Raw genomic sequence first — 22,360 nt, 5'->3', positions numbered from 1 at the left:
TTTGTTTATTATTTGCTTTTCCATGTTAGTTTGTTTTCTATTTAACTGTATTTTCGAGGAAAATACACAAGGTGGATATACTACGTACATATGGCTGAGAGAGGGAATATTAAACAATTATAGTATACTCCCTCTGTTTCTAAATACGTGCAACAATTTGGTTAGAATATATGTTTTCAATGTACGAGTTTAACCTTAAATATATATAGTTATATATTTATAAAAAAACGTGAAAAAATAGTACTTTGAAAAATGCATTGAGACTAATCCAGTAAAATGCAGTTAAAGTTGATATAGATTAATTTCAGTTTTTTTTTTATTTTTTTTTATTTATTTTTTTTTTTATTTTTTTTTTTTACAATAGCAAATGGCAAAACACAAAAAAAAAAAACTACACATAATTGACATGGAAAAACGACACGTTCTTGCAATATCATTTGCCCTTTGCACCTGATCTCTTGGGACCTTCATGATTGCGCATCTTTGATTTAGCCCCCACGTCCTTTATCTCTTTTAACATCCAAGTTATTGTTACGTCCTTACCAATATTACCCTGAAGGTTGTTAAGAAGTAAGATAGAATAAGAGAGAATCAATACCCCCTGTTTTCCTTTTCCATGGGCCTATTTTAGAGCTTCCAGGCAAGCCCAGGCTTCACATTGAATAGCCGACGCGGCTGCACCATGCTTTCCGCCTTCCTCCAAAGTGTAGCCTTGATCATTTCTTGCAACTGCCCAACCAAACCCTGCTCTAGTAGAGTTCTTATCCCAAGAACCATCCACTTTTATAATGAAAGAGTCGTAGCCCACCTTAACTTCTCCTAGTTGCACATGGTTAAAACCTGGTGGGATAATTGGGTCGTCTCCTGTTATACCCACTTCGACATTATGGTGGCTACTCTGGTGGTTGAAAACTTCATGTTCATTCATTGTCAACTTTGAATTCCGCAACTAAACTTGCAGTCCCATTAGCACCAGTGAAGCATCTTGCGTTCCTAGTCTTCCATAAACTCCATAACGTCGCAATGAATTGGATGCTACGAGTGCTATGTTTACCATCCTCGCTATAAAAGAGCAGGATATAGTGCTGAATCTAAGCCCTCAAAGAGTTGGACTCAGGAGTATCAAGGCAAATTGTCGGGGAGCCATTCTCCCAAACTTCTTTTGCCAGAGAAAAAAATCGAAAGAGATGTTGACTATCTTCCCTTTCCATCCCGCAAAAGTCACAAGTTTCATTGACTTGTATTCCTCTTCTAGCTAAGTTAACCTTCACATTAATTCCGTCATGAAACAGTTTCCATAGGAAGAGCTTCCATTTCGGTTGAATATTCAATCTCCACACCAGCTTCACAAAGGTCTGATCTATAGTGGAGAAGGAGGACTTCTCAAGCCCTAATTCCTTTGATAAATAGTAGAACCCCGTCTTGATTGTGTAATTCCCCGAAGGATGGTGTTTCTAATACATGAAATCCTCCTACCTTGTCGATGGCACCTCCATTGACAAAATGGACCTCGCATTGTTCAGTCAAAGCACTCCATTATCTTCCCTGCATTTCAAGAAGTCAAATCCTCATTGATAAAATCCTTCACTTTCCAATTCAGGGAAACCCCCAGAGTTTGGTTTGAGTTCACAACTAGGATTTTCCCTTTAACCTAAGGCATGCTGATTGCTTTAATATCCCTCCCATTACCAACTTTCCAAGCGAACCCCTCCTTGAAAGACTGAGTAACCTTAAGCAGGTGTTTCCTTCCCATTGAAGGTTTTCCCATCCTAACACATGGTCTTGCCATGTTGCAGATGTCACATGGCTGGAACCCTCTATGCACCCTAGAGATTAGAAGTTTCGGATTAAGGTGCATCCTTTTGATTGTTTGAAGAGTAGAGCATCGTTAAGCATTGAAGTACCTCTAATTCCTAGACCGCCCATACTTTTAGGGATTTGAGTGATCACCCTACTCACCCAGTGCATGTCCTTATGTCCATTATTGGACCACCAAAACCTAGTAAGGAGCGAATCTATCTTGTTGGCAATACTTTATGGAAGCTTAAGACATTTCATAACATGAAATGCTTAGCCACTTGAGAGAGGCGCAACGAAGCCCATGACACAATTCTTTCTGACACCTTATCCACTAGGTATTGGAAAGCCAACCTCTTTTTTCCTTGGATGTCTGTTGGATCCCCCCAGATGAGTTCCCATGTTGTCAGTTTCTGACATAGAAAGGATTTGCTTCAAAGCCGGCCTCGTGTTGTTGTCCAGGCCTGGAGAAAACTTCACAAAAGATTTTTGCAGATTCAATTGTTGACCAGAAGCTTTTCCAAACCTGTGAAGGATGTCAGTAATGCATATACATGACTCTTCATTTTCCTTAAAGAACAGCATTGCATCATCGGCGAAGAACAGATGAGATATTAAAGGGGACTGGCGAAAAACTTTCAACCCCTTGAATTGGTTGATATCTTCATCCAACGTCAGCATTCGAGAAAGAATATCCATACAGAAAATGAAGAGATAAGGGGAAAGGGGCTCCCCTTGCCTCAACCCACAATTCGGAGAGAAATGTTATGTAGTTTTCCTGTTGATGACGGCTTTGAAACTAACCGTCGAGATGCACTGGGAGACCATCCTAATCCAGTGACTAGAGAAACCATAAGCTTGTAAGACCTTGAGGAGGAAAAGCCAGTCCACTCTGTCATAAGCTTTAGACATGTCAATTTTAACTATTGTGAAGTTCGAACCTTTTTTCGAGTTTATAAGATGTATCAGCTCATGGCTTAGGAGGATATTATCCTCCATGTACCTTCCTGGAATGAAAGCATGTTGATTTTCTGAAATGAGGCCCGGGAGAACACTCTTTAGCCTATTGACCAGACACTTGGAGATGCACTTGTAAACTGTATTGCACAAGCTGATCGGCTTAAACTGATTAGCCGTCTCTAGAACTTTCACCTTTGGTATCAGCACCAGTAAAGATGGGTTCCATTCTCTAAGAATATTTCCCGTTCTCAGAAATTGTTGGACACTATCCACCACAAGCTCCCCTACCTCCTTCCAATAAATGTGGAAAAACTCAGCTGTGAACCCATCCAGCCCCGGGGACTTAGAGCAATGTATTTTGAACATTGCACTTTTGATTTCCATATCTATGAAGGGGAAATCGAGACCAATTTGGTCCTCCTCATACAATTGAGGGATATCCAATTGTCGAAGTATGAGGTCTATATCCTCTCCATGACTATCCAGAATGACAGGGTTATAGATTCCCTTGATAGAAGTAAGAATCACATCTTCCACCTCCTTTTGCCCCTCCACCCAAATTTCATTATCCTTCATTAGAGTTAGAATCTCATTGTGAAGCTAACATTGCTTCACCTTCCTGTACATCGTAGGAGTGGGGCAATCCCTAAATTTTACCCAATTCGATTTCATTCTTTGTTTCCAAAAATTGTAACCAATCTGGCTTTCCGGAATGATAAGGTTAATATGGTGAATGTAATTTTCTCCTTCTTGAATTGAATTAATATCCATCGCCAAGCTCTTAATATCCCTGGTGATTTTCCTCTAGTTGATCCCCTAGATTTTCTTGTTTTCCAGGAACCAATTCTGAAGTCTTGACCTTACCCTACTTAAATTCTTTGAGAGTTGAAACATACAAGAGCCATGAACACTTTCCCTCCATGAGTTTCCCATAATTTCCTTAAATTTCGGGAAATTGAGACACTAGTTTTCAATATTAGAATTGGTCGCAGTTGGTTGCGAAACTTAAGTGATTGCGGCATGATCAGAGCATAAGATCGGTTCATGAATTATTCTCCCATCTGGAGAATGTTGGAACCACTCCTCCGTTATGTAGGCTCTATCAAGCCTTTCCAGAATACGACCATCCCCTTCCCTTTTGTTACTCCAAGTAAACCTTGGACCCGAGAAAGGCACTTCTGTTGCATTACTACTAAACCTCAAATCAAGGAATGCATCAATTCCTCTACTTATGACTGATCCACCAAGTTTATCTCTTCCACTTTCCACTTGGTTAAAGTCACCTATCACTAATACATTTTTAAACTCATCCAAGAACCATTGAAGTTGTTCCCAAACCAGCCTCCTATTTTCAACTTGAGGCTCGCCATAAAAAAACAAGACATACTTAAAACATCCATTAGATTCAAAGATCTTACAAAGGATAAAGTTCTTAGAGGAGTACAAGCATTATTCTACTACATCATTAGACCAACTTAGAACAAGCAAACCCCCACTTACTTCCATCCGAATCCCAGCCAAAAGTGGAAGTAGGGCCTAGAACACCTATATATGTGTGTGTGTGTGTGTGTGTGTGTATGTGTGTGTGTGTGTGTATATACATATAGAACCATAGTCCAACTATTACGAGTATTCAAAAATGAAAATAAAGCATTTAGAATTAGTGAAATCATAGTTAATCTAACAACATTCACATGCCTATATGTGTGTGTGTGTGTGTGTATATGTAACCAAGTTATAATGATAACCAAGGCTATAATTAGAATTCGGAACTAATCTAGGCCCTTAGATCATATTAATCGGATGGTCAACATGCTTCCCGTGTCATTAAGGGCATATTCATAATATTTTAACTTTTCAAAGTGATTTCCAATTTTATTTCTAAAAAGTAAATGAAAAGTTTGTAAAAGTAATGAAATCAGTCATAAAGTAAATAAAATTGCCTTAAAAGTTAAAAAAATGGAAAAAAGTTTTAAAATTCGTGAAATTACAAAAATGTCATTAATGAATGCGGGTAAGATGTGAGCCGATATATATATATATACATATATATATATATATATATATATATATATATATATATATATATATATATATATATATATATATATATATATATAATTCTTAAATCACAAATGCTGGTTAGAGTAAACTTTGTAAATAGTTTCAAAATTGAACCATTTCTTACTAATTTGAATCGAGGAATTATACAACTCAAATAATTTTGTATTAAACTCATCCCGATTACCAAATAGCTCATTTGTTATAAGTAAAGCTCGGGATAATTTATTTTAGGTTATAACATATAACTCATCATACAATAAATAAATGAATAAACTCACTACCAACTATCACGCAATAAATTATGATATTAATTAGCTTTGCATAAAACATTGTAAAAGTCAAAATATGTCTACTAATAAGGACTAACGGAGCAACTTACATATACTCTGTAATAAATCAAGATGAATTATGAGAGAATGTATATTAGAAAATTATGATAAATCCTCAAATTATTATTACCTTCGTCTCACTTTACTTGTCTCATTCCATTTGAAAAAAAAAAAAAATAATTCTCATATACGTGGTAATAGTGATGCTCCGATAGTAGTCTTCAAAGATGATGCATTTGAGAGCAACTATTCCCGCGTTTTCTTTCAACTGACAAATGAATTTATTTTCTAGGATTTGAATGAATTTATTCTAAATTATTGATGATGTTGTTACACCAATTAAAAAGGCAATGACGAAGCTATTACAAAATATCTTTGGTGGACTACTTCTTAACATGAGTTGGCAAAAAGTGCATTTAGCCTCTTATCTATTTTAGCATTAATAATAATTGGTTTGCTTCCCTCACTTAGATACATTTAAACTCTAAAAAGACTAAGATTGAGTGTTGACTTAATACATTAATACTATTTGATCAAAAATGATGAAGTGTACAAGTAGAAAGGAAAATTTAAATAAAGAAATAAATACTCTTGCTTTCTTGCTAGAAATAACCTCTTTTCTAAGTGATAATGTGATATTTCTCATTTGCCGCTCATGTATGTACAAACCAATGTTTATACAAGTTGATCTTTATGATAGATAACAAATGTTTATTTAATGGCAATATGATAAATAAGTGTTTTTTTTTTTTAAATGTTTATGAGTAATCCGCTACTTAAAGAGTTGAAGTAGAAATTTTGCTTCTAGATAAACACAAATCATTAACCAAAAAATCAATAGGGGCTCCCTCTATTTTTATGGTGGGATTTCTATTTCAAACCAAATTCTACCATATCTCAAAAAAAAAAAAAAAAAAAAAAAAAAAAAAAAAAAAAAAAAAATAGTTTCAATCTAAAACAGGACAGGGTCAATATCTTAATGTGTCAGTCTATAATAACTTAAATTGGGATGGATTTTTTTTTTGACAAAAATCGGTAATTTTTCTGTGTGGCCGTGGGATTACTTTTTCAGGGGTTATTTATAATTAGTCCGTCAAGGGTTACTCACTCAGAGGTTACTCAGTCGGTTAGCGTTCATCGGGGTTACTTATTTAGGGGTTACTTACTTGGGTTACTTAATCGGGTTACTTATTTTGGGCTTGCTTAGTCGGTTAGCGCGTTTCTCTATCAGATTAATCTGTGATCGATCGAGTAACCCTAGAATAAGTAACCCCGACCACATGGTGTGGTCAGCCACATATAAAATTAAAATCTATGAACAAAAATTATTTAGTACCACATAAAAAAGAAAAAGAGAAAGAAAAATAATAAATTACTTATCATCTAAGAGCATCTTCAATGATTTATAAGAAATACTTGCTTGCAATTTTTAAATAGTTAGAGCTATTAACTAGCTATAAGCCTATAAGGGTTGTAGTTTTGATGAAGCTATATAGCTCTACAATGCCACTTGAATTGAATAAATTGATTTGTTTTTTATTTTATGGTTTTTTTTAGTTTATTTATTTATTTTTTTTTTTTTTTTTTTTTTTTGATTGAATAAAGGTTGTAGTTTGTCGGTGGAGGTTATAGCTTAAATAATGGAGTTTAAGAATAATGATGTGGCAATCCAAAACTACAAAGAAATGTTGGTAGCCATTGGGGATGCTGGCAACCCGTTGTTCTTTGCTACTTAATTTGTAATTTCATTAATGTCGACATTAATGAGGGTTAATGCATGCTTACAAAAATAATAAACAATAAAAAAGGTGAGAAATCAATTTAGTCGTAGAATCCCATTATAAAAGCAAACATGTCCTCGCTTTCCTTACCTCTTCCTCTACCTTTCTACACTCGTACAACCATAATTTCTTTTCTTTTATTCTCCTATAAACAAAAATTAGTACTCTAAAAAAACCAATTATGAAGTTAGATTAAAGATTACAAACCTAGAATCTTTATCTCTTAATTATATTACATCTTAATTACTTCCCAAATTCCAGCAACATCAAATATGTGCTATATAACAGCAAAATTAGCTAGAACAGTATTATGGATACTAATGTTTATTTTGTTGCTTAAACGAGTATTTCCCCTAGTAATCTCGAATTCGTTTCTCCTTTTGGACTTAATCAAGGGGCGTAAGTTCATGTATATTGTCCTTAATTTCATTATCATCTCGATCCTCATTTCTTCGTCTTCTTTTGTTCCCTATATAACCAATATCTTCCTTAAAGTACACGAAAAAACGCAACTTCGGTTTCATAGTCCTAAAGTTATGTCATCTTCTCCTGAAGATGATGATACTTGGTGGTTTTGCACATACATGGATCATGAGCACCCTATGGAGTGTACTATAACATCAACAATAGTCGAGGAGGACGAAACTTTGTCGTTGTTTCGAGTTAGTGAGCAAGAGCAACCCGCCGTGGAAAGTGCTACAACATCATCAACGTCGTCGTCGTTTGGAGTACTTGAAGAAGAGGAAGAGAAAATAGGTGAAGTGAAAAACACGGAAGAAGAAGAGGGGGATGATTTGGATGCCACGTGGAAGGCAATCATGGAGTCAAAAGGCCTAGGAAGTAGGCCCCAGCTAAAGAAGAGTGACACGGGGAGTTGCGGCGATGGTGTTGGAGAGGAGATGGAGAGAGAAAAGGGGGAGATAAGGGGATTGAGTAAGTATAGGGTAAGTGGGAAGTTGAAGAAGTGGCAGAGTTTTCGAGAAATGGTGGAGAGAAAAGCGAATGTTGGTGGTGATAGCGGCAGTGGTGATGGTGGGGAGAAGCCAGTGTGGAGGAGTATGGATGTGGCGCTGACGTTTCACGATGAATTCAAGAAGCGAGCTGATGCGTTTATTGCTCGGTTTACTCATGATATCCGCTTTCAAAGATTGGAGTCTGACCAACGTTTCTTGGAGATGATAAACCATGGTCTTTAGTCAAATTTATTTTCTTTTACCTCATGAGTCTGGTTAATTGTCTAACATTTTGGCAGTCAATTAGCATAGTAGAAAAGTCTTTGTTACTCGTACTTCTTTGTCCTCTCCTAGCGTATCCTCCAGAGCTAATTAACTAGAGTTTGGCTCATTTAGGTCAAATAGGTGAATTCGACCTCGATGGTTGCCTAATTACTGTCTCTTTCACATTTTGTTACCTCATTACCCTAAATCGCATAGTCGTTACTTTGAATTATTAGGGTAATGTTGTTTAAAGAGATAAAAATGGTAATCATACAAGTTACGGATACAAAAGAGTACGTTTAAGATGGTTTATTTACACAAAATTTGGGAAGTCTACGCTCCTCTAATGGACGAAGATGGGAATGAATGTCAAATACTTTGTAATTTTCTTCTTATGTTTGTTCAATATAATACGAAATATCAATCTCAAAATGATAATATCAGTTGACTCTTTACCCTTTTATGAGTTGTATTATTTTCCTTTTGTAATAATCTCAAAATGATAATATCAGTTGACTCTTTACCCTTTTATGAGTTGTATTATTTTCTTATTGTAATATTAATACATATGTTATATTAGTAAATTCTAACTAAATTGAAAAATCCGACTAGAACAACCCCTGTTTGACAATTGAGATTATCCATGAACCCGTAGTATTAATGGATAAAAGGGTCAAAGTGTCTTTTGCTAACTTGTTTATCCAATACCAATGAAAAATAAAAATTAAAAAAAATACTCTCTTTCTTTATTTTTATTTTTTCTTTCAAGTATACTCTCTTTATTTCATTATTTAGTGCTCTTTTCATTTAAATAATCTATCTTTAAAGATTGTAAGTTTAAAATTCATTAATAAATAACCATGTAAAATTTAAGTAGAGTTGTTTTAATATAGTGCTCATTTTTATTTACATGGTCAGACTTTACAAAATTAGCAAAATTAACTATAAATACTCATAAAATATACAACATAGTTTGTTGAGATTTTGTTAGTGTCTTTTTAACGTGTGATTTTATAATATCAGTTTTTATAATTTTTATTAATAAGTAATTAAAAATATTGACTGCCAAAAAGACATCTTAAGACTGTGCAAAATGAATTAAGTACTATCGGTACTTAAAAAAATAAATAAATAAATAAATAAATAAGGAGAGAAAAAAATACCACTGTTCTAATCGTTGAAAGAGAATGGGAAAAGGGCTGACCTTGGGAACAACCTAAACCAAAAGAAGGACCTGAGACAAGAACAACCTAAACGAAAAGGGCCTGAGACAGCAACAAGACGTTTAGGCTAGCGCCAAAAAGAAAAATGATAGGGCCATAGAATTTCACACCCCTTGGTGGCTATATATACACCCAAAAAAAAGTCGATGTCATGAAACATACTACATATTTTTCGTCGAAAACAAACCATTGCCAAGTGAACATTTTAACCACTTCTAGATATCATACGTATACTTCCCATTGATCTAATTAGTCAATTCAAAGGCAATACGTTTTTATTCGGACAGTTTAACTTATTGCAGCAAGTATATTCAAGTCCCAATCAAAATTTAGCATTGCAACTAGGAGCTTGTATAAATCAGCAAATATAACTTTGATTCAAATTTCACTCACCTAAACTGATGTATGAACTGCTATTGCTACTGCTAATATTACTAGCATTCATTACAACTCGAATGCTACCAGCAAATTTCACAGTATTTGCTGTTCATTAACTAAGAAACATGATATTGTTACAAAATTTGGAGGTCGATCACAGTTGAAACTCACAAGGAATCAAATGAATCATCAAAATCGTAGACATAAGATCTCTTACATCCTGGTACCTTGATAAATAGTCAAAATTGAAGAGATTTTACAAGATGCACTGGACACCTATGATGTAAGCTTGAAGGATTGCAAAGCAACACCATTTCTAGCTGTAGATATACGATCCCACCTTCCAAGACGTGGTTCCTGCATTCAAGTGGACAATAGCTTAGCAACATGTATTAGCATTATTTAGGGAGATAGTGACTGTTTCAGAGCCATATAACCCAGCATAACAAGACCTAAAAGACATTGTTTGACTAAATCAGAATAAGCACATCTAATTTTAACAAGTCGATTACATTCCTTATCCAACAGTGAGTGAAAAACAAACAACCAGACAGTATTCATTCAGTTTATTCGCATAGTTGTCATTTGTTCACATAATTTATCTAATCCATAACAGACAACACCTTTAATCCCGATGCCATATAAAAGGCTACCACTTATGGTGAATGAAAATGGATGCAAACCTTAAGATGAAATTTTTTTTAAAAAAAATACTTATAGATTAGATCCCCTTTTAGATACACCATATGGTGTTAGAAATGCAATAGCAAGAGTATTTATTTGTAACAGCAATCAATGCAATGCAAGTTATTCCAATGAACACAAGAACAGCCTAAACTTAGCCTAGATGATCAAAAGCTATATATAACAATTGATATAGCCATACATACACCAATATATTGCCAAATAGCTTTTCAATACAAGTTGAAAAGGCACTAATACCAGACTTGAAATTTAGCTCCCTCCAATTACGAATCGAAAGCAACATGGAGAAAATTAGCAGACTCAAGGCTGTGATTATTCCTTAATGTTTTTGACTGTTACTATTTGCACAAGAGTTAAGCAAAAGAAGAAAGAGCGTAAAAGTGGGGCTGCAAGTGGCAAGAGTGAGACATAGCAATTTGCTAAGCAGTCATACAATTTCAGAGCATTCTCCCAAAACACTATAATAAGCTGTAAAGATGCAGTCTGCATCCTAATGAGCCAAATAATATATACACAACACAAGCAAAATAATATAAACAAATTAATAAATTCACCTGCCCAACTCCAGCAACAAGAAATCTGCCAGATTTTGCAATAGCCAAGGAATTCACATACCCCACCTGCATCAAAAGAAAAGGAGGATAATAATCAAAATTATGCAACCAATTAATAAAAATCACAATGCATAAAATCAACAAAGGAACAATTAATTTGTCACCGACAAACAACATTTTTTTTAGAAGATTTATCCCAGAAGCACATGGAAAATGGAAGATAAAGAACACTTAAACTTTTTAAATGAAAATTTTAAAGATTATAAAAAAAAAAAAAAAAAAAAAAAAAAAATAATAATAATAATAATAATAATAATAATAATAATAATAATAATAATAATAATAATAATAATAATAATAATAATAATAATAATAATAATAAGAATAAAAATACAACAGCAGTAACAATTTAAGAAAGCATACATGGTGAAAGAGGTGTTAGAAAGATAACCCATACCATATAAGAGTATTATTGCAGACACAAAAGGTAATGGGACAGCGTACATCAATTGCAGATCACTAATTTAAAAACCCATATATAGAGAAGAAAACCGTCATCGTTTAAGTTCAAAGCACAAGTATCCTTAGCCATATGAAGGATCATGAATTATCCACAAACATGTACCTATTGTAGGAGATATATTATAGCAGATATTGCACATGTGAAGACCTATGTGGGAGCCAAAGGAGACATCAATTTGCTATCCACTATCTTCTATTATCAAGAGAAGGTGGGGATTATTACTTTACTAAAGAAAGTATCCTATTCATGTGAAATCACCAACATGATGTCAAGGGAGCTATAACCAATTTCTCTAATAAAATGACTATTGTTCCCACTTGCTGACTTGCATGATGGAGGCAAGTAGCATATCTAAAAAGGAAACCTGATGGGCAAGGCCAAGGCAGTAAGTGAAGATCAAGGAATATTGAGATTCCAGGAATAATCCCTGTCACAACAAAGACTCAAAGAGAGGCTAGAAAAAGGGTAACAACTTCTACACCAAGAATATCAAATACTTTAGGTGAGCCATGTCTATCTTCCTTCCGTCAAATTCTTCCTCCATTATCACTAACCAGTCACAGAAGCACTTTCATATGATACCCAAAGCTCCACAATTAGTATCCAGCATATTAGATTCCAACTGATCAATATGACCCATTACTAACTCTTTTCCTAAGACATATTTTTTCGTTGTAACTACCTTGTTCCTAATTTCCTATGTTACATGGGCTCATGTACTCATGTTGAGTATCCAGCATCAACACGGCTATATCGTGAAATATGTACATGATTTTGGCCCAAAACGAAGTGTAAAAGTGTCCTACCGATGTTGGATGTCTAAGATTTGACAAGTATACCTTGAGGTGAAATGAAGGTGTTATAGCATTGTTCTATTATCAATATTTTGGACCAAAGAGTATCTACATGAAAGATATAATACTTCTAACCTCTTGTCTATACTTATCAGCTCCATTTAATAGTTCTATATTAGACACCTTCACCACTGTAGTCACACATCTTCCTTGCAATAGTACCAATCTATTGCTTCAGTCACAACAACCTTCTTGCAGTGCACTACCAATCCAATTATATACTCCCTACCCATCGACACTCATACAGTCATGATTATATATCTGCTTAAATATGAGCAATAGGGACACATTATGTACCCATAGCCACTCGTGGTTGTGGTGCCTTTTCTGGTTTTTAGCATCACCATCCGTATATTTATTTTATTTTTATTTTTTACAGAAGAAAAAAGTTAGACAAGAAGAACCAAGGATAAGATGGTGGACCCTAAGGGATGCAAAAGCTAAGGTTTTTACAGAAAAGGTAATTGAAGAAGCGGATTGGGATGGAGAGGTGGATCCGGACATGACCTGGTTACGAATGAAGAACTGTTTCCTAAGAGTGGCCAAAGAGGTCTTAGGGGAAGTAAGGGGAAGAACTTCGGTACAGAGAGATACTTCGTGGTGGAATGAAGAGGTGAAAGCAGTAATTAAGCAAAAAAGGGAATGCTATCAAGCCTTAGGAAAATGTAGGAGTGATGAAACCTTTGCAGCGTATAAGGAGGCTAAGAGTAAGGCAAAGGCAGCTGTTCGCCAAGCAAAAGAAAAGGCATATCAGGAGGTTTATGAAAAGCTTGATTCCAAGGAGGGAGAAAGGATCATTTATAAGATGGCAAAGAGAAGACAAGAGGCAAGGAAGGATATTGGCATGGTGAAGTGTGTCAAAGATAAGAACCAAATGGTCCTAGTGCAAGAGGAGGGCATCAAGGACAGGTGGAAGGGGTACTTCGATGAATTATTTAATGGAAGTAATGGAGTTGTGATAGGAGATACCTCTATGAGTGATGAAGAAATCAACATGGAGTATGTGCGAAGGATTAGGAGAGTAGAGGTGGAGATTGCACTGAGGAAGATGAAACCTAAGAAGGCGGTTGGCCCTGATGGGGTACCGATAGAGGTGTGGAGGTGTTTGGGTAAGATTGGTATTGATTGGTTAACAAACCTTTTCAACAAGATATGGACGGCTACAAGGATCCCACAAGATTGGAGGAAGAGCACCTTGGTCCCGGTTTATAAAAACAAAGGAGACGCTCAAGATTGTTCTAACTATCGAGGAATTAAGCTTATGAGCCATACTATGAAGTTGTGGGAAAGGGTGATTGAACAAAGGTTGAGGGCATGCACAAGCATTTCAGATAACCAATTTGGTTTTATGCTTGGGAGATCTACTATGGAGGCAATCCATTTGATAAGACAAATGATGGAGTTTTATAGGGTAAAGAAGAAAGATCTTCATATGGTCTTTATTGATTTAGAGAAGGCATATGACAAGGTGCCAAGAGAGATACTTTGGTGGGCAATGTTGAAGAAAGGTATCCCACGAAGGTATGTAGACCTAGTTAAGGATATGTATCGGGATGTGTCAACAAATGTGAGGACATGCGGAGGGTTGACAAAAGATTTCCCTATTACAATCGGATTGCATCAAGGGTCTGCATTAAGCCCTTTTCTTTTTGCAACGGTTCTAGACGAATTAACTAGACCAATTCAAGATGAGGTTCCATGGTGTATGCTGTTCGCAGATGATATCGTTTTGGTGGATGAGACTAAGGATGGGGTTAATGTCAAGTTGGAGCAATGGAGGCAAAGGTTGGAATCTAGAGGGTTTAAGCTAAGTCGAAGTAAGACTGAATATTTGGTATGTCGTTTTGGCACTCGGAGGGGGACAAGCAATGAAGTGGTGAGTTTGGATGGAAAGGATTTGACCATGAGTGAATGTTTTAAGTACCTAGGGTCGATCATCCAGAAGAATGGTGACATTGATCAAGACGTGACCCACAGGATTAAGTCAGGGTGGCTTAAATGGAGAGCGGCCACGGGAGTGCTATGCGACCGCAGCATTCCCTTAAAGTTGAAGGGAAAATTCTACAGGACTGCCATAAGACCAGTGTTGCTCTATGGTACAGAATGTTGGGCTTCTAAGAAAGAGCATATTAAAAAGATGGAGGTTACGGAAATGCGCATGTTAAGGTGGATGTGTGGAAACACTTTAAGAGATAGAATCAGAAATGAGGTTATTCGCAAGAAAGTAGGTGTGGCGGGCATTGTAGATAAATTAAGGGAAAATCGTCTGCGTTGGTTTGGACATGTAAGACGGAGACCCGAGGGTGCACCGGTGCGAAGAGTGGAAGAGTGGGACCATGGAGGGATTAAACGAGGAAGAGGGAGACCAAAGATGACTTGGTTGGAAGGAGTGAGGAAGGATATGAAGTGCATGGATTTACGTGAGGATGAAGTTTTGGATCGTAAGGGATGGAGGAGAAAGATTTATGTTGATGACTACACGGAATAATCAAATTTGGTTCATGTTAGCCGACCCCACTTTTGGGATTAAGGCTTTGATTGATTGATTGATTGATTGACTCTTTAATTTCATCTTTTATTTTACTCGTTTTAGTTTAGTCGTTGACATCCCAACCATGTCGCCAGTTAAGTGAAATTTGGCATAAACAATGGGACTTATGGCCCTTACCTAACTTCACATTAAAATCATGACCATATTCTCTCTTAAGAAGGCCTCCTTATCCAATCACTAGTATCATTAGTACTAGGACTTTGAGCCAAAACATATAATCTGGAACGGCTACAAACGTTGCAAAAGCAAACACAATATCTCCTTATATTCTCAATATATTTAACACTAGTCAAACACCATGTTATTGGCTCTCACCTCACTACTAAAATGAACGCATTGTATAATAAAAATAAATTTTCTTCATTGTCTATATTTCTTGTCTGACACGGTATGACATAAATCAGAATCTATATACTAATTCCTCAATTTTAGTAGTTCTGCTTAAACTAGAATTGTTTCCCTAGTCACAAGTTTAACTATTAATTTCTTTTACAAGCTATTAGTAAAATTCATAAAAATAAAATAAAAAATAAAAAAATAAAAAAAAAAAAAAAAGTCATTATTTAGATTTATACAATGAGACAAAAACGGTGAGTTTTATTTTAATATTTTTAGAAATAAGATATATGGACAAAGTGAGGTATGTAAATAGCCCAATATGTAAGAGGTGCAGCTACAAAAAAAGCAGAGGTTCTAATATTTGACAGTTGACATCCGGTTTATGATCAACAGAATTTACATTAAACATTTTAAGAGCACTATCAAATTTAAACACAATATTTCAACTCACCAAAGGAACATCAAATAAGGGTGCAACAGCTTTGGTCTCACTGTTGATTTGCCATAATCGAACAAACCCATCTCCAGCACCGGATGCAGCAAGGTCACTATTCCTGCATACAGCGACAGAGCTGACCCAGGACTGCGCATTTGAGCATGGACTACTTGCTTTAAATTCACTACTATCTGCAAAATTGTAAAAACACTGTTCTTCAGTAATGCAAAGGAATCAAGTGAACATGCTGTTTAAACAAAGAAAATGAAAGTTAACTTAGCAAAACAGTTATATATCTGAATTTCATCAATTATCAATTAGACTAGAGTTGACTATACTGGATATGAGTCATATGACAACGCAAAACCAGTATACAAAGCCTAAACTTGACACATTATACTAAGAAAAATAAGCATTCATGAGCATAACTGAGTTGAATTTGATGAGTCTGGACTCGTTAAATGAATCATGCCACTGATAAACTAGGTACAATCCTATTATGTACTATTTACAGCTTCACATAACTAAGATACAAATTGATCCCAATCTGAAGCTTACATTACATGAAGCCAAGCCCATTACAAAAAGATAAACTAGGTAAAATATTCCATAACAAATAGGATTGATTACAAGCTGTGAAATTAACTTTAATCCAAATTAGGAAGCTTCAAGTTCTTTTCATAACACGCATGGCACTAAAGTAGCTAGACAAACCACAATCCTAACTCTAATAATACTGATATTGTATTGTTCTTCTGACACTTTTTTGGCTTTGTTGCCCATAGACCTAATCTTGTATATCTTTGTTCTTTTCCACTCAGAACTAGAAAATACTTATATCAATGCAATAAATTGTATTTGTTCAAATGACAGATGCTTCTAAATAGTTATAATAATTGTAAAAAATTAATTAATAAACCAGCACTTTAAGTAGGTTTAAAGAAGAAATGCTAAGTTCAGTTGGCATGTTTGGATAAGTTCATATAAGGAATTTTCAGGTGAAACTTTAATATGTAAAAATTGCTATTTGATCAGCAAGCTAAAACTTAACAACCCATGCCTTCTAAACTTCCAATAGAGCAAGTGCATTTGATAAGGCATGATTGCATAATTACAAGAAAGAGATGATTTACCAATATGACCATTAGACATAACTCCGTTGCTATTTAGCTCTACTTGCTTCTTCAATGCAGACGGAGTGTGAGCATTTTTTACAATAGAGACTGGCTTTTTACGCAATACGCTCCACAGCTCAATGCTTCCGTCATCAGATCCAGACAAAAATTCATCATTACCAGCAAAGCAACAGCACTCAAGAGCAGAAGTAGAAGACCGGTAAACCAGACGTGACTCCTCCGGAACCTTTCACCATAATAAATAGGAAATTATTATAAGAACAATATGAGATAAGATAAACATACATTGTACAACATCGATGACAGTTTTAGCACAGGCACACAGCAACAAAACCTTTACACAACTCAAACAAAAAGACCCTAAAGTTGTAGCTATCAATAAAAGTAATGAGTTTCAAATAAAGAAAATCCTTAACCTTTGAACTACTTTATATTCACAAGCCAAATTTAATGTCCAACGATAGCTTCTCCTATATCAAAAGTCATGAAAAATAATAGTATAGCTTAAGTTTCAACTTTTAAACAAATAAAAAATATAGTACTTCGATAAACGGAAAATTAGATGTTATTTTTAACATGTTTACATTATTTAACTCTCGTGATCAGAAATTTCTGCGTCCATTTTTCTCTTTTTATTGGAGGGTTGCAGTGAGAGCCGTAAGCCAGTAATGAAACTCTCCTTAAAGCACAAATGTGACTGATAAATGGTTTAAAATGTCCTCATTCCTCTTAATCAGTATGGCTCCCAAATGATAATGTTTTGAACAAATGTGCCTAAGATGTACCTGTCATGTTCGAATTTTCCATGTTTTAACAGATCATAATAGGTATATAGAAAACTTTCAGGATACTACATTCAACAGAGACCCCACTGATGGCTTATCAAGCTCAATTGATGTAGTAAAAAGAAGAATAGAAAGATTATGCTGAATACAAACATTAATATACTTTGATCATATAGCACAAAAGCAAAACCATCGTAAACTGGTACATGCCAACTAAAATACAATTCAAGTACAAAGACAAGAGACAAGAATAGTTAAGTGAGAGTTACACCATAGGGAGTGATGGGAAAACTACCTTATACAACTGCATAGTTCGATCCCGTCCAACAGTCAATGCCCGTTCTTTTCTCATACAATCAATGCTTAACACATCACTTTGATGACCAAACAATGTTGTTATGTACGCTCTATCTTCAGCATTCCAAATCTTAACTGTTCGATCAAATGAACCAGAAAAGATTTCTGAAGTCCCTTGCCTAAATGTCAAACATGACACAGGCCCTCTATGACCTGGAAAAGCCTGTCAGTCAATCAGTTGGGCTGCAATGGATACCACTAAAACCAATAGATGTAGCTACCAACATAGTATTGCCACAATCGGCCATATAATTACACATCATCCCAGAACAAGACAGACAGCCAACAAGACAATTATTGGTAAACCAGTAAAACATATTGGCAAGTTACAGAATTAAAAAATCTAAAGGAAACAGAATTTCTCACTCAGACCACCACCCCCTTATTGCAACCATGCTACCCCAAAAAATTCTTGTCAATGTTCACTCTGCAAGACTTTGGCTGCCTTGCAAAGAAATTGATACTAAAAATCATTTAATTACACACTTTAAATAATAAATTAATCATTGTGAGATGCATCATACACAAGACTATTGAAATTACGTAACCTTTCTTGGACTTGAAGCCGGCATACAACAACAACAACAAATAAAGCAATATCTACCTGAATATGCTCCCGTTTACGTGTATCCCATAAATGAACATGACGATCAAAACCACCGGTAGCTAGATAACGGCCATCAGAACTAACAGCCAATGCTAGGATATCCTTACTATGCTTCATTACTTTACCCTTCTTATTTGATTGACCCTGTGAATCTTTAACACCATGGGACTTCAAGACGTCTTCAGAGGGCCAAAGATATTTTTCTGCTTTTCTAATTTCAACATCCCAGTGGGCAATACCACCATCCTTTGAAGCTGAAAACCCTCTTCTGTCATCATCAGACAGAGCTACAGCAGTAACAGATTGCCGATGCTTAAATAAAAACTCTGGTTCTTCTTTATCTTCTAACTTCTGTAATCTACACATCAATTACAGTAACAGTCAAATCTCAAAAATTAACAAATATGAACATTACAGTTTGTCTAATGTATTTTCTGAAAGCCAATACATAACCTCAATAAGTGTGTGTTTGAAGATTCTAGAATCAATAACATTGTAAGATAGTTCAATTGGATTTTGTTTCCAAATTCAATAAGCCCAATCCATAAAATAGATCAACACTATCAGCTACATCCCACTTCGGGCATACCCACGAATATTCCACATTATCACACTGCAATGCTAGATAACATGATACAAAGAACAAAAACCAAATGGTAGAAAAACTGGCCCTTTAAGTACAATCAACAATGTCAGAAACTTTTACTCCATTTCACAACAATTTAACCAACTACATACAAACAGCCATATACAGCACTAAAATTACTCAAATTTCCTCCAAAACAAACATTCACAATTTAACATCTCAAGTCAAATAGAAAAACCCACAAAAATTCAACCAATAAACATTCAAATTACATATAAACAAACCCCAAAAATTTGAGTATAACTTACTTGGAAGCGATCAATCTACGAGTTCTACCACTATCTTCAAGCTGCTCCTGCTGCAAAATCTTAGCAACAAGAGAATCCCTAGTCCCACCTCTCTCCTCCCTCTCATCATCATCATCATCTTCATCCTCCTCTCTCTCTTCCTCCTCACCTTTCCTCACTTTCTGAACAAGCTCCCACGCCAATCGCCGCCTTCGCTCATCGACAGTTTCTCTCTCCAACTCCTCCTCCTTTTCCTCCTCCTCTGTTTTCTCCTTCACCCCACCATTATTTTCATCCTCAAAAAAATCATCCCCACCATCCGACATATCGCTCGCAATCTCACCATCAAATCCATTTTCTTCTTCACTGCTATCAAATTTGCGCCGCCTTTTCGAGTTATTCTGCTTTGCGAATGAACTGGCTCGTCCCTTAGCAAGGGCAGGAGTGGCGGCCGCCCTTCGGCCAGAAAGTAAAGGTCGTTTTTTATGGTTTCTTCCTGACATTAATGGGTTCTATAAACTACAACCTGCAACAAATTAGCAACCAAATTTGACTCAATTGGGCCCAGAGAAACGAGGTCTAATTTCATAGTTGAATCCTTACATTAAAGGGTTGTGCGATACATTACATTAGCAACCAAATTTGATTCGAAAAATCACATAAGTTTAGGATTCAATAATCAAATTAGGCTCATAATTTTCTTTTCTTTTGGTTGTCGTAGAATTTAGAACAAATATACTTAATGCAGTGACAATTAAATTAGATTGTGAAATTGATATGATGATAACAAAAAACAAACAAATTACCACGAAAGCTGCTTCAATGGGGTATACAAAGCTTTCTTCAATGGGGGATACAAGTATTACAAGGATTCAACAGAGAACGTGAACTGCGCTTCAGTGGAGAACGTCGAGTGCGCTTCAATGGAGAACTCCAAGACAGGTAGGGTTTAAGGCCTTGGATTCGATGGGGGGATATTTATTTGATTCAAAATAATCAAGTATAAAAAGCCATGACCCGCCCGGTTATAAATGGGTTAGATCCGTCTAAAATCAATAGGGCGAATCTATAATTCTATATAAGATCGTCCAATTATGAGATAGGACGGGCCTTAACGGTTTAAAGTAAACTAGTTAATGAGTATGGGTATATCTAATGTTGAACAATATTTATAAGTGAAAGAAAAATATAATATAATAATTTACTAGTGTTTATGTAGATGATGAATTTGATAGGTCTTTCGTCCCCAATTAGTATGAGGTAATACTCTGTAGTTACATTTAAGGGTGAGCAAATCAGGTACCTGGTCAAAACTTTAGGAACCGGACCTGAAATCAGTTAGAACCGGGTCTTAAAATTCGGAATCATAATTGAAATTGGTTCAATCAAGTCCTATAATTTAGGAATTGGAATTGGAACGAACCACCGGGTACCGGTTTCGGATCCCACTTATGTATATAATTGTTAAATTATAATTCTTATTTTGGTTTATTTTCATTTTAGCGTTAAATACTTATATGTAAATATGCATTAAGCTATTTTATTTATGTTAGGTAGTAATAATATTTTTTAATTTTACTAAATAGTTACGTTCAACAAATTTTTAGTTTTTTAATTTTATTTAGTTTGATATATGTTGGGTAACCGGGTACCCAATCGGTTTCGGGTCTAAAAATTTAAAAATTGGAATTGGAACTAATTGTAACCGGCGGGTCCTTAATTTATTACTCGAAATTGGAACCATTGGGTCCAATTCCGATTTCGGACCCACCGGTTCCTAATCGGTTCTAATTCCAATTCCGGGTAACCCGGAATTCTTTGAGTATCTCTTTTTTTATTTTTTTCTTTTTTTAAATTGAACCTTGTGCTTTTTCCAAATATCAAAAGACAATATTTAAATTTAATTAATTTAAACTTTAAAATCTCATTCGCCAAAATTGCTTATATGGCATTAGAATTATTTAATTCTAAAAGAAATTACAAATCTCTTATTTGATTGGCTATAATTAAAAAATTTCTACATGGCGCTTTAAGAAATTTTAATTCTACGTGGCTCTCTAAAAACTCGGGAAAAAACTCCATTATATATTGAACTAGATCTAAGCCCGTGCGATGCACTGTTCTAGTAAATCATTTTATTTAATTTAAAATTTTGTATATTTATGAAGATCATTTATTAGATATATGGATAAAATTCCTAATATCATAAGATAATTTTTTAATTTTAACACTAAAGTTATCTTTTGTTGTTTTATTTATATTACGTGACGCTTGAATTTAAAATCCCAAACCTTTTTCACTAATTTTGCTTATGTGAAAATTTAAAGTTTTAATTCAAAAAAGAAATGACAAATCTCGTTTTTTTTATTGATCAAAATAAGTCTTTTGCCTATGCGTTTATTTAATATACTCGTTCTGTTTAAAATGATAGTCTCATTTATAATCATTTAACTATTAAAAATTATGGGGAATTAGTCATATGAGATTTAGTTTTATTCGTCTCGATGAGTACATTATTAAAATCAAACTTTTATAATATTTGCTTGGGAGAGATTAAAGATATTTGCGATCAAAAATTTGCATCCATATATGTAAAAAAAGATAATTATTACTTTTTTTTTAGACAAGATAATTATTGGTTTTTTAAAATAATTTGAATTTGAATTTTAATTATTCTCTATTCATTGTTTTTACCTATGTGCCAATATTCTTAAATCTTATTTCACTTTTGCTTAGGTGGCGAGTAAATTTTTTAATTCTAAAATAAATTATTAATCTAATTTTTCATTGGACAAAATAATACATTTTCTTATGTGGCGTGCCGAATGCTCCCGAAAAATACCTACTTTATTTATATATACTAGATGTAAGCCCGTGCGATGCACGGTTTT

General features: G+C 34.9%; 1 protein-coding gene across 1 annotated transcript; it reads right to left on the bottom strand.

The window, feature by feature from the left end:
• Window positions 1-9,699: 9,699 nt before the first annotated feature.
• Window positions 9,700-20,417, bottom strand: LOC145579064 (U3 snoRNP-associated protein-like EMB2271). The gene is made up of 8 exons (XM_081636341.1): window positions 20,276-20,417; window positions 19,491-19,995; window positions 18,594-18,954; window positions 17,928-18,152; window positions 16,845-17,073; window positions 15,727-15,902; window positions 11,009-11,074; window positions 9,700-10,106 (listed from the first exon to the last, which is right to left on the bottom strand). Exons 2-8 carry the CDS (start codon window positions 19,970-19,972, stop codon window positions 10,026-10,028), a joined length of 1,620 nt encoding a protein of 539 aa, XP_081492467.1. The 5' UTR covers window positions 19,973-19,995; window positions 20,276-20,417; the 3' UTR covers window positions 9,700-10,025.
• Between the last annotated feature and the right edge of the window lie 1,943 nt (window positions 20,418-22,360).

Source organism: Chenopodium album, chromosome 14 (genome assembly GCF_948465745.1).
Source record: "Chenopodium album chromosome 14, dcCheAlbu1.1, whole genome shotgun sequence".
In the NCBI taxonomy this organism is placed as follows: Eukaryota; Viridiplantae; Streptophyta; class Magnoliopsida; order Caryophyllales; family Amaranthaceae; genus Chenopodium; species Chenopodium album.
This window is presented reverse-complemented; position numbering and strand designations above follow the sequence as displayed.

What these genes read in the sequence shown, in the direction of transcription:
- LOC145579064 (XM_081636341.1), bottom strand. Translation starts at nt 19,972, where the DNA reads ATGTCAGGAAGAAACCATAAAAAACGACCTTTACTTTCTGGCCGAAGG. An exon ending in CGTAGATTGATCGCTTCCAA is followed by an intron (nt 18,955 to 19,490) that starts GTAAGTTATACT and finishes ATTGATGTGTAG; the next exon opens with ATTACAGAAGTTAGAAGATA. An exon ending in TTGTTGCTGGAGTTGGGCAG is followed by an intron (nt 10,107 to 11,008) that starts GTGAATTTATTA and finishes ACTTGAATGCAG; the next exon opens with GAACCACGTCTTGGAAGGTG.